This window comes from Heliangelus exortis, chromosome 14 (genome assembly GCF_036169615.1).
Source record: "Heliangelus exortis chromosome 14, bHelExo1.hap1, whole genome shotgun sequence".
Taxonomy (NCBI): Eukaryota; Metazoa; Chordata; class Aves; order Apodiformes; family Trochilidae; genus Heliangelus; species Heliangelus exortis.
This window is the reverse complement of record NC_092435.1, coordinates 10,376,509-10,393,316: the sequence shown is the minus strand read 5'-3', so window position 1 is coordinate 10,393,316 and position 16,808 is coordinate 10,376,509. Positions and strand designations below refer to the sequence as shown.

Sequence of the window (16,808 nt, the reverse complement as noted above, 5' to 3'; positions counted from 1 at the left end):
GTGCTTCCATCTTCTGAAACCTGTAGATCAAAAGTGGGGTGGTCAGTCAATCAAATGTACAGGAGAAGGTCACAGTAGTGCAGAATACTAAAAGTATTACACATTACAGCCTTGACAAATCGTTCTCATGGCATAGATAGTAAAAAAGAGCAGAAAATGTCACAAAATTAATCAGTTCTCATGAGACACACTGGAGGAATGAAGGGAAAAAAAATAATGTAACCCTCTCAGTGCTCAAAAAAAAGATCAGGTTTTGCTGCTGTTTGGGGTGCTTTGTTGCTAAATGGGGTAGAAGAATGTTTGTAAAATCTGGTTCCAGGTTTTAGTAGTAGTACCAGGACGATTGGCTGCAGGGATCAGAACAGATGAAACTCAACTACTGCATTTCTTGGCTCTTGACTACATTTCAGCTTGGCAATGTCAAATGGATTTCATTGGGTTTCAGTCTGGGCTCCAAAGCATCCTCCCAGGACCTGGGGTGAATGCTGACCCAACTTGGACTGTGATAAAACTCTGGGCTGGGTTTCCTGAACCCCATCCTCTGCCTGCAGTGGCCAATTACTTCCAAAGTTCTTCCCTTACAGTGTCTCAAATGTTTCACCTGGATGGGTTGTTATGACCTATCCAAAATGATCCAGGATATCATTGAGCAGCCATTGAAAAGAGAACATGCACCAGAGCAAAAACTTTCCTACAGTTTCCAATGGAGTCAGTTTGTAGCCATGGAAAAAATCTGCAATAAGATTTGAGTGTTCAGACATGGCTGTAAACTCTGCTAATGGTTCAGTCATTTTAATGGTCTTATTGAAGAATTTTGTTTCCTTGTCCTTTCTTGTTACAGTGATTCATTTGAGCTACAGAGCGTCCTCTACTTTCTAAATGAATGTTTTAGTTAATTACTAAATTCTTGCAGACATTCTGACAGCATAATGTACATTATATGTATTTATTTTTATATTTTAATAGGAAAATGAGAAAGCAAGCATGTCCTGCTCAGCCTTTCAAAGCCTAATTTATTGGATGTTTCAGAATTGTTTTCACTGTTTGCAATATGGTATCTCATATTAACATTTCATACTGCCAGATGTTTCAATATTCCTGTTTTAGCACATCATACTTGACCCATAGCAGCTTTGAATGCAAATAACAAAGAAGCCAATATAGAATGCTTGACTGTTAGGCTGAAATAATATAGCAAGGCTAAGCTGGTTTTCATTTTTCCTTTTGAATGTTATTAATTGCAATGTGTTGACTGTTAATTTAATTAAATGTTTTGTTTTAATATAAGACTGTTTTTCAGTTCACTGGCTCACCATTTCATTTAATTAATTGCAAACCTCAAGATTTGATTACTCATAGTTCTCCTTTAGTTAATTTACTTGTTCACAGTTTTGACAGAAAAGCTTTCAAAGTAATATGAAGGAGGGCTGCAGTCTAATTAGGGAACTGAAAAAAATAGTTGTAGCTGGAGTACAAGATTAGCAGATACTCAGAGTCACCTTAAAATGCTCAAAGTCCTTGTATTCACCAAAGTCCAACTTCCAAGGACTGGACATGGATGAGATGTGGAGGACTCACTGCATGCAGGCACCTCAGTGTGGAAACGCAATGGAGTTTTGATTTCTTCCCTCTCCAAGGTCTTGTTAATCACCACGATGGGATGGCCTGAGGGGGGACACACTGCAGACAGCCTTGGAGTTGTGATCTTTGGGATGGGAGAAACCTCTCTGGTTTTCCCACCCTCTCAAGTTCTCCAGGTACCTTGGCTTTAGGAGGAGCACTCAGCCCTCACAGTATGTCCAGGAACCCACAGGTCTGTCCCAGAGAATGTGACATGTCACCTGGAGCTGGCCAAGTATGGTCCTGATTTGGATGGAAACTTTAATTTGGAATCTGTGTGGTGCTTGGGTGTACCTGAACCGTGACTCGGAATTGGGATTTGAATTTTGCAGAAGGTGTGTGCTGGTTTCTGTGTCCTTAAAGGGTTATTTTCAGGGCTAAGTGTGTGTCTTGCACAGCAGAGTCCTGCAGGCTTGTCAAGGGGAGAACCCATGGTCTCCTGACAAACCTGAAGCTGCAGGATGAGGGTTACTAATGGCACTTGGTTGGGTTGCCGTATGCAGGTTCCAGGTGTAGCTGAGCCTGCACAATCCCAATCTGTTACACACTTGGAATCAAGACTCAGAGAGAGGGAGCTGCCCCAGGATGTCTCCCAGGTTCCTGTGTTCCCACTGATGTGGTTCTTCACGGATCCCACCAGCTCCTCCAGGAGCTGCTCCTTTGGCCAAGGTGGCTTCTGGGCTCCACCAGCCTCAGTTTTGACATCAAATCATTGGAAAGTGTGATGAGAGCCCTACTTTGGTGGTAGTATTGTAAAGGGTGGACCTGTTTGATACTAAGTGGTGAGCAGTTTATTTCTTGGATGTTCAGTGATTGATCACAGCTGGCAAAAGGAAGGGAAATTGAAAGTGTAAATGGAGAGAAAGAAGCAAGGTTTGAAGTATATAGCCCAGCATGTTGCTTTTCCTAGCATGTTTTTTTTTGGGTTTTTTTTTTTGCTGTTTTTTTTTTTTTAAAGTGGAAACTGAGGGTTAGATGTATATGTTACAGCAGTTTTCAAGTACATTTTTCAAAAGAAGGTGCTCTAAGTGAGGTTCTGCTGCTGGTGATGATTCATCTGAGAGAATGGAAATTATTCTTGAGTTCTTTGTAGATCTTTAGAGAAGTCAGTTGAAGAATGGCCCTCTCTGCCACAGCTACCTGGAGCTGAGTCAATTATAGAAAGGAGTTGTGTTAGTAGTTCAATAGTAGCTGCAGTAATGTTAGCCAGAGCAGAAGCCTTAATTGAAGATTATGCCAGTGGGTGATTTGCTGTAGTTTTTCTTCCATCATTTCAATCAGTAGCACACCCTTACTGCACACCACTTGCTTTAACCCCAATTTTATTAGCTCTCAGAAATGCTGAAGAATTAGTACGCTGTTTTTCAGGTGCCTCATACAGTCAGATTCTGGGGCTTTTACTGCTCTCACAAGTCAAATAAGAAATTATATATAGGCTGGGAAATAAGTGAATCAGAGTATAAAGACTTTGATACTGATCTCAGAGATGGGATTGGCTGTATCTGCTTCAAGTTTCTGCCTGACTGCTCAGGATCTGCAAGCTGTAGTGCTTCCTGCTTCAGGACCCTACTTGACTTGAAACTTTTATTGCTGAGGTAGAGTGACTTTGAGGTGGCAGATGGCACAGTGTAGATTTCAGATCCATCACTGGGTTTTGGCTGGTGGCCTCATGGCAGCTGTGTCTGGCTGGGGAGCTCAGAAATGCCTGACAATAATTACCTTTCATTTCTGCAGGCAGCATTTGGGGACTGTGTTTATTCTTTCCTGTTTGTTCCTTGGTACCCTTCCTGCTTTCATTTTGGTTTTTTTTGGTTTGCATTGGTTTTTTGTTTTGTTTTAATACACTGCCCTGGATAATTTTTTTTCTCTTGTCTATTCTCTATTTTATTGAAATTCACTTTCTGTTCTCTGTTTATCTCTGTATGAATAGTTTCTTTACTCTCTTGCATGCTTAAATTAAGACTTGCAGTATCAAGAATTTGTTTAAATACTGACCCAGATGAAAGTATTCACTGGAGCAATGGTTCATTGATATGTATTTGGGTACATGGAAATGATAAAATGCTATGATAAAAGCCTCCACGTTCAGCCTCTGTTTTTTTAAAATTAATGTAAATTCTTTGCAAATGGATTAGAAATATGAAGTGGAAGGGGAGTTGGCTGTGTGTGCAGGCTCTGAGGCTGTGCCTCTGGCTTGGAGTTGGTTGGGATAAGGAGGAGTAGGGTGGGCAGGCAGGCAAATCACACAGGTTCCTGGAAATCCTGCAAACAGTTCCTTGCAATACTTGTGCTGGCATCTTATTTTTTTTTTTAACTTCCTGAAAATAACATGAAACTGTCTCAAAGAGCAATACCAATTTCTTCCCTTAAAAAACAGTAAAAAAAAAAATAACCCACAGAAACAAAGTGGAAAAGTGTAGAGAGTATGTAATCACCTGCAGAAAGTATGTGAACAATTTTATCATGAAAGATGCATTCTTTGGATTAAGTGTGAGTGATGTCAACCAGAGAATCTGTAAAAGCAGGTGTTGATCATCAGGATTTTGTATCTGTTTGGTAAAAACCTGTAGCGTTTGCAAAAGATTTTTAAAGAATTTTAGAAAAAATATTTTTCAATAAAAAGTGAGTACTGTTACGGTACAGTGATCTTCTGTATGAAGTGAGGACTCAGTAAATGACCTAGGAGAGGATTGTTGATGATGTTTTTAGTAAGTTTGTATTCAGTGTATATTAACCCATGAAAACTATATTGGTTTCACTACCTATGACAAACCAGTATAAGAAGTGCCTGATGATTGTGGGTGGTACTGGTTAGAGCTGGCATCAGGACTTTGGGGATAGTGAATATAGGAGTCTGGAACTGCTGGTGTGAGTGTTGGGAGTCTCTTGGGTAAGGTGGATGGGGGAGGACAGATGGGATGGAGAGGAGAGGACTTGTGGATTTCCATCTCTGTCATCTCCAACTTCCTGAGGTTACTCAGGGCTCTCTCAGCTGAAGTTGAGTGAATTGCTGTATCCATCTGTGTCCCTCCTCCATGCACTCCCAATCTATTGATTACTTAAGTCATAGGAAAATAACAAACTTTTGAGAAGCCCAGTAGAAGCAGCAGAGCTAATCTAAATGTCAAACTCATAGCAGCTTTTAAAAGAAAGTATTTTAATTTATGGATGTGTGGCAATATAAAATGTGAAAATTATTAGCTCATTTTAATCAGAATCTAATCTCTCAGTAAACTTTGCAGAAACAGCAGATTATTTAATTCTGATTTGATGTATAATACCCTTGTGGAGTGGCACAAAATGCATCACCAACAAAAACTCCTGGCTTTTGTGGTCAGTGCAAGTCAGTGATTTTGTGGAAACAGGGCAGTCAATTAGAGGAGAGCTGCTGTGAAGCATTTTCCTTGCTTTTTAGCAAATGACAAAAGCAAATCATACTACATTAGGAGGAAGACAATAAACCCATTTGATTCATAACCAAATGACCAATTCCATGTTTAGAGGTCTGTCTGGTTACATGGCCTTATTCCTTATATTTTCCTGCAAGATGATAAACCTCAGCTAATGTATTTTCAGTCACATCTTGTCCAGAGTAAAAGTGCCTTGATGATGTCTGCAAGAAAATCTGATCTCTTATTTACTGATTGAGTCAAAATGATAAAACTATAAAAGTTTACTCCTATGAAAAAGCATATTTAGAATCTAAATGACAATTTTATATTATTGAAGGTAACACTATACTACTTCTCTTCTAGTGTTGGAAATTGATTTATTTTTAGTCACTTGAAAATCTGCTACCACAAACCCCCTTCATTCTGTAATGCTGTGCTGGTCTTAATGGTGTCTTAAAGGTGGGACTGTGTTTATAATTACCTACGTTGGACTTTTCTGACAGTTCCAGTGTAATATTTTCATGTTAATCTGAATCAACAGACAGCAGTATAGGACAAAGTAATGTTTGGATATGTAATATATTACTACAGGATTGATTTTTTTCCATGTTAATTGGCTTTGGGCTGTTGAAACTAAGGAGTAATGTATCTGACTAGGGTACTTGGAAGTTTTGTAGCAGCTAAATAAGTCAACCAGAAAGAGATCAAAGTGTCAAAATGATCAAAGTGACAGGAAATGATATTTTAAAGTATAATCAAAAGCAGTACCATTAAATAAATATCTTTTTGCTATACATGTGAGGAAAAAAAAAACAAAACATGAAAGAATTAAAAGAGAACCAAACCATTCTTAGAATGGTGTTCTGAAATAACTTTAAAATAAAGGTAGTGTTCAGAGCAACATTTCATAGGTGGACTAAGAGTGTCTGTTGGCTTTATGTGACTTATTCTCACTAAAAGCAGTTGTTTTGTTCCTATATTTTCAGTTCTGGATGGTATTTATTTATTTATTGTGGTTTACTTGTGTTTTCCCAGGTCTGACAGCAGCTGCCATGGCAGAGGCTATGAAGTTACAAAAAATGAAACTTATGGCAATGAACAGCCTTCATGGGAGTGGAAGTCAAAATGGAACAGAATCAGAAAATGAAGAGCTCAATTCTAATGCAGGTGAGTAATGCTGGGCATGTGTGGAAACAAAATCAAAAATGTATTTCAAGTTCTTGTGCTCTTTAATTTTGGAAGCATTGGTCTGCCAGTGTCAAATTTCCTCCAGTATTGCTCCAGTTTTCCTAACAGCCATCTTGATTGTTTTTTTGAACATTGTTGAAGGATTATTTTCATTATGTTAGAATACAGGCATTTTAAACTCTTCCTCAAATATATTTGTAGTACCAAGAGACTTCTCTATTCGCTATAATGAAGTGAGTCAAGAGTTTTTCTGTAAATGATGGAAAGTTTCCAAAACATCAAGTTGGAACTCATTATGAATTCCACAGTTCACTGGAGAAAGGTAGAGAATGCTAAATCACCAACTTTTTAGTTTTTCCTTGAATGGATATTTGCAAACCACAGCTCTGAGGGTGACTTAGGATGAATGTTTGTTATGGCCTCCCTGGCTCGAATAACCTTGGCTCGTGCTTAGTCTGGACTGCAAGGAGCATTAATACCAACTCAAACTGAGCTCCTGAGCCCATGTCCAGAAAAACAGGGTTCAGAGTTGAAGTCAGAAATGGGCTCTTGGAAGAAGCTCTCTCCTTTATTTATTCTGGTGTCCTTTTCAGGTGATGAGAAGAGATTTTTACCTGGATAATATAGAACCTAGAACAAGGGTATACCTGTTTTACCTCAGAATGCTGCTAGATACCTATTACAATAAGTGCAGGTTCACTAGGACTCAGTTTTTTGACACCAATAGACCTGCAATACACACTTACTAGTTTGGAAGCTTCCCCATCCTTTGTTTTCCTGGTCTGTTCCAGAGCAGGGGCGTTTTCCGATCCCTCCTGGTGTTCAGATCTCCCATCAGCATTCATGTGTCTGGGAAGCTGAAGCCAGGCTAACACTTTGCTGGCTTGGGTGGAATGCAGTGTTACCCACAGTGTGCCAGCAAAATGGTAATTTATTAGACCAATAAAGCAGCAGCTGGGAGGTCTTAGACTCATTTTCTAAAGGAATAACTTTGAATTCATGACAAATTACGCACAAAGCGGTCTTTCCAAAAGTGGCGTTGCCTTTTGCTAATTTTGTGTACTCATCTGTATTGAAGAAATCTGGCTTCTAATTCATGCATTAAACCCTTCCCCAGCTTTCTATTATGTAGGATATGTATTTCTTATTCACCTCTCAGACCCCAATCAATTAGTGCATATTGAAGGCAGAAAAAAAAAGCACTGAGAAGCGTATTTAGTTTGTGGAACTGTTACAATCTGCATACAGTTCAAAAATTAATTATGAAATTTCACTGAATGCTAAGGAATATGACTGAAGATACAATTTCTCCAGAAAAGCAAGAAAGCTTCAAACAAAAAAAGACGTAGGGTTAGGATTAGGGTTTTTAAAAGCTGCTGTACAAAGTCTTGCTAATTTGAATATTCATGGTTTGGTGTGTTACCTGATAGGGCAAAATTTTTGTACTTTATATGGGGAAAATCTGCAGTACATTAATATTATTATTTTAGGTACCTCATTGACAAGTTTTACGGGGGACTCTCATGCAGGTCTTTCAGCAGTGTGTCAAGAGGATGCATCTCAAATACAAGTTCTCTGGTTTAGCAATTCAATGAGTTTTACAACTGACTCAATACCAATTTAAATATTTGGAAAAATTCCCACTGACTTCAGCTGAAGTTAAGTGGGGGCCCAAGGATAAGGATGTGGCATCAGTTATGTAAAGTTCTTTTCTCAATTCTTCCCCCTTTTCATTGCCTGATTTAGTACAATTGCCAGGAGCAAATTTACTGGTTTGAGTGCCAGTGTTGCTTGCAGACAGAGAAATAAGTCCTTAACAAAAGGAACTACTACTAATCATATTTTAAAAAATCCCCATTTTCCCTCCTTTTAGTATTTGTGATGACAGCACTAGGACACTTTTGTAATACATGGCTTCTCTTCTTATTGGAGGATCATTTTTTGAAAATTTACAGCAAGCAGGTACAGCAGGATGTGTGAAAAAGATAAAGAAAAATGAAAGAAATCTAAAGCAATTGTCCATTTCAGGATACAAAAAAACCTGAGTTGTCTTCAAGTAGTCACCATAGAAAAGTTATTGGAGACTGGGGTAGGGCAGGAAGAGAGGGGACACTTTGAAAGCTGTTACACATTTTACCTTTGATACATAATGCAGAGAAAAAGCATGATAATTCTGTGTGCATGAAACCTTTACCAAATGTTTGTTTTGCTCGAGACTCTTCCAGTTTAAATGACTATTAAAACCAAAGTGGGGATGCAAAATGAGGAAGAAAATTGAATTTTTAATTTTTTTTTACTAAAAAGAGGTAGGAAGAAAAGAAGCAAAGGAGTCAGAAGCCTCATAAGTGAGGAAAAAAAACATTTTATTTCAGGAGAGAGACCTACAGTTTCTTTGATTTGAGGTTGTGTTTAATAGCTTCTGTAATGGCTGCAACATGACTCTGCATCTAGATTTCAGCATGAATAACAACCTGTTCGTGTTTCATTTAGCTCCAAATGAGAAATTCTGTCTTTTATTGTTTTAGGAAATTAGTCTGTGTACTATTGCTCCTGGAACTTTATAATTAATCACTAAAGGTTATGGCTGTGGAGAGTTTGTGGGAAATAGATGTCTGAAAGATTATAATTGTAGCTGTCAAATCAGAAATATAGTTCTACAGAACAGAGGACCTTTTGCTTCCTTTGATTTTTTTTTTTATTTTCTTTTTACTGTAACAAAGACTTTAATAGTTGCAGTTTTACTTTAAAAAAACCCAAAAAAACGCTACAGAAGTTGTTTTACCTGCGTGTTACCCATTGGTTTCCTTTGGCAAGTATAACCCCACTTGTTATTTCACATGAGCATGTGTCCCTTCCCCCTCATTCTGTCCTCTGATAGATGAATGGAATAGTCTCTTGCTGTTGTTTGTTTTCAATTAGAAATGCAATTTATCAGTATTAGGTCCTAAGTCTTTATTGCCAGATTTTTTGGAAGTGTGTCATTATATACAGACCATTAGTATAATAAAAAAAGATGTCTTGTCATGCTCATTTCAATCCCCATCTGTATCTGTTGAAGTAGGTATGAAATAATTTTGGATTTGCCTCTTTAGTACTGTCTAGAATGCCACTTCTGGAATTTCTTTGTCTGTGTGCATCTCAGATGGTGGAAATTTTTCAAGGATTTCTGTACCAGAAGCCAGATCTCATGCTATCAATTTAAAATCTCAACTCTGACTCAGGATCACTGACTGGAGTTGCTGGGATATTCCATGTCCTCTAGGAAATTGCAGGTGTGGTGTTGAATCTTGCAAGCATGGCTAAGGAAGTGGGGAGCAATTCTGCCACTTCTTTTCCTACTTCTGATCTAACAGGTCCTACCTACCTTCTTTAGGTGAAATTACAGCCATCTCAGTAATGGTGCTATATAGGACTGGAATATTATAACTAACTTATTTTTAAAAGTACTGCAAGAGACAATACTGAAATTGTGGGGGAGGGAGGTGGAAAGGTACCAAAAATCTCATGTAGTTTTTAATTGAAGCAATGCATTAGCTCTCTGTTCTGTAAAGAATGTTTTTATATGTTTGAGCATTAATGTCCTACTTCCACTCTCTGCAGAAGAGATTTTTTTTTTTTTTTTGCACCTTCCTACTCATCATATGAAGTGCTGGAGCACACTTCTCAGACAGTTGAAAATCTCGTATTTAATCTGGCATTAAAGGGTCTCTGGTCCTGCAGTCCAGCTGATCTGTACTGGCTGCTCCTTGCAGTTCAGTGTCTGTCTCCATCATCTTGGAGCATCTGGGAAAGAAGAGAATTTAGAGAACTTCATAGTTGGAAGTAGAGGTGTATGGAAGTGGGAAAAATGACACCTCCAATTCCCAGTGGCCATGAATCTTTGATAATCCTGCTCCTCCTTTATGGCTATTCCATGTGAGTCCTTGGAGATGAGATGGTTAGGTGATGGCAATCAGTGCATGATCTAATGGCTGTCTGGAGTCCAGAGGGCTGCTGTAGCTCAGGCAAGTCATGGAAAGCCCATGCCAGGAGAGAGGTGGCCTTTCATATTCCAGAAAATGAGCAAGATCAAGAGTTTGTAGCTGGGAGGTGAAGCCAGGTGTGCTGGTGGCACATCTCAAAGCCCAGCCACAGAATTGATTTGGGTGTCCTGTAGAAAGAAGATAAACCCAAACCTCTTTGATTGCACAGAAGTGTTTAGAAAGATCATTTGTCACATCATCATGCCATACTAATATTAGGTGAGGTGTGTTCTGGCAATCAGCATATAATTGCCTAGGGAAATTTGAAACTTATTTGAAATAGGGTTGTTTTGTTTTTTTTTATCATGGCAGCAGGTAATTTCTACAAATATGTGATAGAATTGGAATGTGAAGGTTAGAGTGCAAAGCCCAGTATTGGTGATATTACCTGAACATCCTTTCCATGTGCTCTGCCTGGCAGCTGCAGAAGCAGAGAATCAGTGCAGAGCAATCCAGGACAGTACCTGGATGTACAAAACCTCCCTGCAAAGACTAAAGCAGTTATTTCCTTCTGTTGGCTTTTGGAGTTAGCATGCATGATTTAATAAATGTGTTTTGCTTTCCCAAGAGAGATATCAAACAGTACTAAGTGTTTCAGTGGTATTTCCTAAGGAAGTCAAAATGTTATTCTGTATATAGAGTCTTGTTTGCTTTATTTCCAGACAAGGAGCTAAGTTAGGCAGGAAAGAATAGAAAAACACCCTGGCTTTTGGCATGTGAGGATCAGAGAGAAAGCTTCTTGTAGAAAAAGAAAAAAAAAGTGTTACCTTTTTATCCTTTTTTCCCTTCAGTACCTGCCATGCAGTTTTCTCATAAATGCAAACATCCTTCACAATCTGTTTAAAAAACCACAAATACATCACTCGGAGGAATATTTAAGGAACCATCAGGAGGGAAAAAACTCATTGGTTTAATGGAATGCTGTCAAGGAAAATCAGCATCACAAACGACACCGGGGCAGAATTGATACTTTTGCACTGACATGTTAAAAGAAAATCCCATGCATTATTTAGAAAACCCAGAAATCTGTCAGCTGTATGATTGCCGAGTTAGCAGAAGCAGGAGGATGCTGCTCAAGTTGAAAAGAAAAGCGTAGGCACGGATCCATATTGTAACCTTTCATGTTCCCCACCCACCATGAATACCCAGCTATTACACGGTCAGCATTTTTTAGTTTTTCTCTTTTAAAATTTTCAAGTGCTTGAAAAGTCAAAGGAGGTAGGTCTTTGATTCCAAGAAGCAGGATGCCGAGGCTGTTATTTTATTGTAAGAGTAAAAATGACAAGACCAGAGAACAGATTTTTTTAAGCCTGGAGTGCCGTGCAGACTCCGTGAAGTCATTTTTCCTGTTGTTAATGGAAGTATTTTTGTGTTACACGAGCAGAGAGTTTACTGTTTCAAAGAAGAGAATTTTATTTGAAGAATGCAAAAAGTTCGTGCCATTTTAAAATTAAAAGCAGTCCCAACTACCATTAATATTTTTCAAATTAATTGAAAATTGTACTTTTAATTTTCTTTAATTGTCCTTTTGTCAGGAGGAATATGTGTATATATATACATATATATATATATAGTCTTAAAATGTGTATTTAATATGTTTTGTTTTCTCTGCCATCTCAACCAAACGCTGGGCTTGTTGGACTCTGGCCCTAGCAGATATATTTAAACATTTCATGCTAAAAATTGAGACATCTGTGCTATTTATTTAGACATGTAGTTGCCTTGGTCTTGGGAAGTGTGAAGATGCTGGCTTTTCTTGCTGGAAATTGAGAGTAGCACAGAGTGGCTACATGGATCTTCTGTTTCCTGAATGCTGAAATGAAGTGAGCTGCTGGTCCACAGCCACCAAAAAGAAGTGAACTGCACACCACGATGGGTTGGACAGATAAGGAAGGGGCTGACAGTTTTGATGCACCTTTTTTCCTCAAGCATGCAGATGGTGATGGACTGAGTATGGTGTGACACCTATTCCCCAGGGAGACTGGCAGGGAATGCTCCACACCTTCCCAAGATCTCCTGGAGATCAGGAAGGGGTTCAGAGCACCTGGCAGCTCCTGCTCAGCCCAGCGGTCTGGCATGGATGTCTCTGAGGGAGCTTGGATGCTGCAGTAGGGCTGCAAAACTGCATCTTATAATGTGAAGCAGCAAAAAAATAAATTCTGAAGCTCCAGGACAAGACCTGGGTTCCTTAGGGCTGACACTGCACACAGGGGAGGGAGCAGCATGCTGCAGTCTGTAGGAATTGAGCCTTTTTCCCAGGTGTGGAAGGCAAGGGGGGCCCTGCTGTGAGGACAAGCTCTGCACATGAGTGTTATCCTCAGGTGAGGATGTGTGAAGAAAGTTCATGCAGTGATGAAACCCAGTGGCTTTCAGGATGTGCTTCCACACCCAGGTTTGAGGTGAGGTTTCCTTAAGCCACTGGCAAATGGAATTACATGGAAATCATCTTTCTCAGTCCAAAGAGACTGAAGGAACTAAAGTGTTCACGTAACACTGAAGCTTTAAAAAGCTTTGCCCGTTGCAGCTTGTCAGAAAATGTCTGCTTGCTGAATGATCCAGGGTAATGAATTCCTGCAGATAAGATAATGTGAGTGGGGCCTTCCTGGAGCCAGGAACTGATAATTCTGGAGGGAAAGCTTGATGTGCTGTTTTCTTCTTGAAGATACATCTCCTGAAGCATTAGCCAGGCAGTGAAAAGCTGTTTGGTTTTGGTTGTATTTTGCTGAATTCTCTTCTTCCTAATGCTGGTGGTTTGCATGGGCCCTCTCCATTAGCCCAAGAGCCTGATCCCAAGGTGTGAAGCTGGGAACCAATGTGCACATCTGTCTGCTGCTTTGGCCAGTTGGGCTTTTGTGGAGATGGAGCAGCAGTCGATACTTGTTTCTATATTTACCCCACCAGTGGGCAGGGTTTGATACCAAGAAGTTTAGGATGCTGCAGGAACCACGGATTCAGTGCAAGTGCAAAAGTGAATTTGTCTTATCTGCAAACTATTTTAAGGTCCTGTTTTAAATAGATTCCTTAAAAGTTGCCAATTGAGTGCATGTGAGTACTTCAGTTGCCTCTTCAAGCAGCATTCTTATTCCTTTAAATAGGAACTTAAATACTTTATAGTAAATGTGTACAATTCATGCATAGTGTTGATTCAGCAGCTAATATTCACATCTTTGGATTGACTGACAGCTCTGGGAAATACAGCGTAGCTCTGGCTGTAGCTTTAAAACTAATAAAGGAAATAAAACATCGGATGACTTCTGAAAATTAAATTCTCTTTAACTCTGGGGCATCTTCTTTGAGAGACATTTCTGGTTTGGATTATTTGATGCTAATCTTACACATGATGAAATTTATTGATATTTATGTAACATAGGCTAACATAAACTATTTTAAGGATCAAGGAAATGTGTGCATTATCTTACAGAGACATCTTTTTAGAAGAGTTCTTATTAAATGTCTAAGCTCTGGTTTGCATGAAGGCTTTTTGAGAGAAAAATTTCTCGAGGGTGTACTTTAACTGGATTCATGACAATTAGATGCTGCTAAATGTGTTTGAATGGAGAATATATATACTTTGTGTTTCAACCCTTAAACATCACACAATCTCCTTCCTCAGTATATTTTGTCTGCATCTTATTGGAAGTCAAAGAACTGCTGGGGTTTTTTTTTTTCTAGAGAATAAAGCACTTTTTTTTTTTTTTCTTAAAGACAAGAGTTCTTTACAATGATTTCTTAACTTTTGCTGGAATTAATTTAATGTGGAAAATCAAGATTTATATCTAAACAAAGCCTAACACCAAATTGAAGACCTAAGGGTATTACACAGCGTAATCATAAACAACCTGTCCAGATTCTTGCCCTATCTTCTATGAGAACTAAGTGCAGCCAAAAATAAACTAATGACAAAATGCAAATGGTATGGCTAAACTGCATTGAATTTGAGAGCTTTCACATGTCTGTCACCTTTCAGATCCTTTACAAATTTATAGTCTCGGAGTGCAGAGGTCTAAATCTTCAAAGCTTGAAAAACAGAGGTGCAGCATGAACTAATCTTCATTTTTTCCCCTATCTTCTTACAGCAGCACTAATGGAAATGTATTTTGTTTAATGACTCTGAAATCCTGTTTGTAATTAGATGTGGGAATTGGTCTTACTTTGTAACAGATGATACTGGAATAATAATATGAGAGATGCTACGCTGAGACCACTATCCTCCTAAATCTATATCATTTTTCATTTTATTGACAGGAAATGTGTTCCTCGAACAAAGAGATTGATTTTAAAGAGTAGAAAAATAGTGCGTAGTAAAAACTCCAATGAAAACATTTTAGTGTTACTTTTAAGTGTATCACAAGAGTACATTAACCTTTTAACTTGATTTTTAATTTTAGTAAACAGTCTACTTGTAATAGTTGCTTTGTCACCAATACAATCTTGGAATTAATGCACCAAAAGGTAGGGAGCTTTAATTAACGACAGGGTGCATACAATTAAAATGCACATCATATTTCAGAAGGATTATTCACAATAATTAATTTCAACTGCTAAACTCTTCTACAGTCATAAATGAAGTCATTAGGAGTGGGCACAGGACAGGTGAGTGCAGGCTGAGCTCACCCAGTCCCTTCAGAGCATTCGTTACCTTCCTGGGTTTTGATGTCATCAATCATTTTGCCCACTGTAGATCCTAGGTAACAACTTTTTCCTTGGTTATGATTTTCCCATTTGTGCTTCCTCCCAGAAGTGTGCCAAATGTAGGATTTTCAGTATAGATTTTTATCTAGGTCGATAGAGATTAGATGCAGTACAATTTAAAGGAAAAATTATTCCAGTTTTGACATTTTAATAAGCTGGAGGACAGCCCCCCATGAGCAGGAGTGGGGGGAGGAGGCATCTCCAGGCATCTCTGCCTTTCTTGTCTTGATGCTTAGTGGGAAAGGAAGGGAAAATAGAAGCATGCTTCAGATCTGCCTCTCTGATATGCATTTGGTATTTTATGTTAAACTGTTGCTGGATTAAAGTAAAATTATCCTGGGAGCATGAACCATCAACTGGTGATCTCATAAACTCTGGCAATTAGGGATGCCAGAAATGCTAAGAAGTACCCTTGTTTCATCTGTTTGCAGGTTTTCCACAGTGCTACCAAAGAACAAGGACAATAAAGTACCATATGCCAAATACTTTTAAAATTTTATTTTAAGGACCTTGTATATATATACTCAGTTCCAACAAAATCGTGTCTGCCCATCATTTTGCACAAAGTAACATTTTTTTTAAACATGGTGGTGCATGAAGATGCCTCACCAGTGCATTTTTAGCTTCCCATTTCAGGAGGGAAGGAATCCAGTATGTAAAGAATTCCAAGATGTCAGGGAAAGCATCAGTGTTGGCTGCCTTTGTTAATATTAGTGGCTCAACTTCAACCTCACATTAATGAGATTTGACCAATAAAAAGTACTCTAATATTTTAATTACATTGAAAAGTCTGGAACCTTCTTGTTAAAGCATATATGTTAGGATGAAAACTAGTATGTTACCTTTGATACAGGCCACATGCTGAGAGTCCTCCAAAGGGAGTCATTGACAGAGGTACAGCTGCCAACAGCAGGAGTCTCATGAGTTACAATTTTAATCAGATTTTTTTTTAAAAGTCCCCTAATGTGCAGATAATTTATGCTCGAAGTAAGAAATGTTTGTGGTGTGATCATTTTGAATATTTTCCTCACTCAAAAGTGTAGCACTAATCCAGAAATCATTTTAATAATGTGAGTTTTTAGTTAAGGATTCAGCACTAGATTTTTGCAGGATGCCCTGAACTGACATTTTTGCAGCTAAGATTCAGTAGCAGTTTTCCTTGCAACAGTTGGTGCTGTTTAGATGTCTGGCTGATTTGTGAATTTGATGAGGAAGAAGTCACAGCGGTCTCAAGTAATTCTGCCTTTTCTTGCACCCACAAAGTAGGAGGTGTCCCTTAGTTCTGGAGCAGGGACAGTGTGGGTACAGAGGACAGAAACGGATCAGAACCTTCCTACTTGTCACAGAATACCTTGGCTATCTTGAATAGTTATGTTCAAGTTTTGTTCTCCTTTAATATAAAGTTTTGATCCATAAGAAAATCAGGATTATGCATTTATTTCTGTGATTTTTAAAAGTAAGCAGCTGACAGTTTTGCATAATAGGTTATGCTTTCTGCTCCATATTCTGCTTTAAAAAAAGCTGGATTCCAAAGCTGTGAGTGACATTTTGGTAGAATTTTAGCAAGTACAGTCATTACCAAATTAAAAATAGATACAGGTGGGTAGTCTGTGTTTTTAGTTCCTTTTTAAAAAATTCCAATCCCTAACTGTATACAAGAACAATTTTTGAGATTGTTCTGGTTCCAGTTATGACAGACCAGCAGTGAGGTCTCTGACCACGAGTGAAATTATGTTGATCATCAGAATGTGTTAAAAATCTTTCGTTTCCTTGGCTGCAAATTCTTTTTATCAAATGAAACTCTTATTTTTAATTTCCTAAAAGCTTAATTGAATTAATAAAATCACTGAAGAGTATTAAAACCCAGTCCATTTAGTCATGGAGAAGAAAAATC

The 16,808-nt window shown here is 38.4% G+C and overlaps 1 protein-coding gene across 6 annotated transcripts in view; it reads left to right on the top strand.

Annotated features, from left to right (window-relative positions):
• Nucleotides 1-16,808, top strand: part of DACH2 (dachshund family transcription factor 2) — a 260,918-nt gene that overhangs the window by 164,239 nt on the left and 79,871 nt on the right. For all 6 annotated transcript variants that reach the window (XM_071757543.1, XM_071757541.1, XM_071757545.1 and 3 more), the window contains exon 3: nt 6,048-6,179. In XM_071757543.1, coding sequence (XP_071613644.1) covers nt 6,048-6,179 — 132 coding nt within the window. The remainder of the gene's footprint in view (nt 1-6,047; nt 6,180-16,808) is intronic.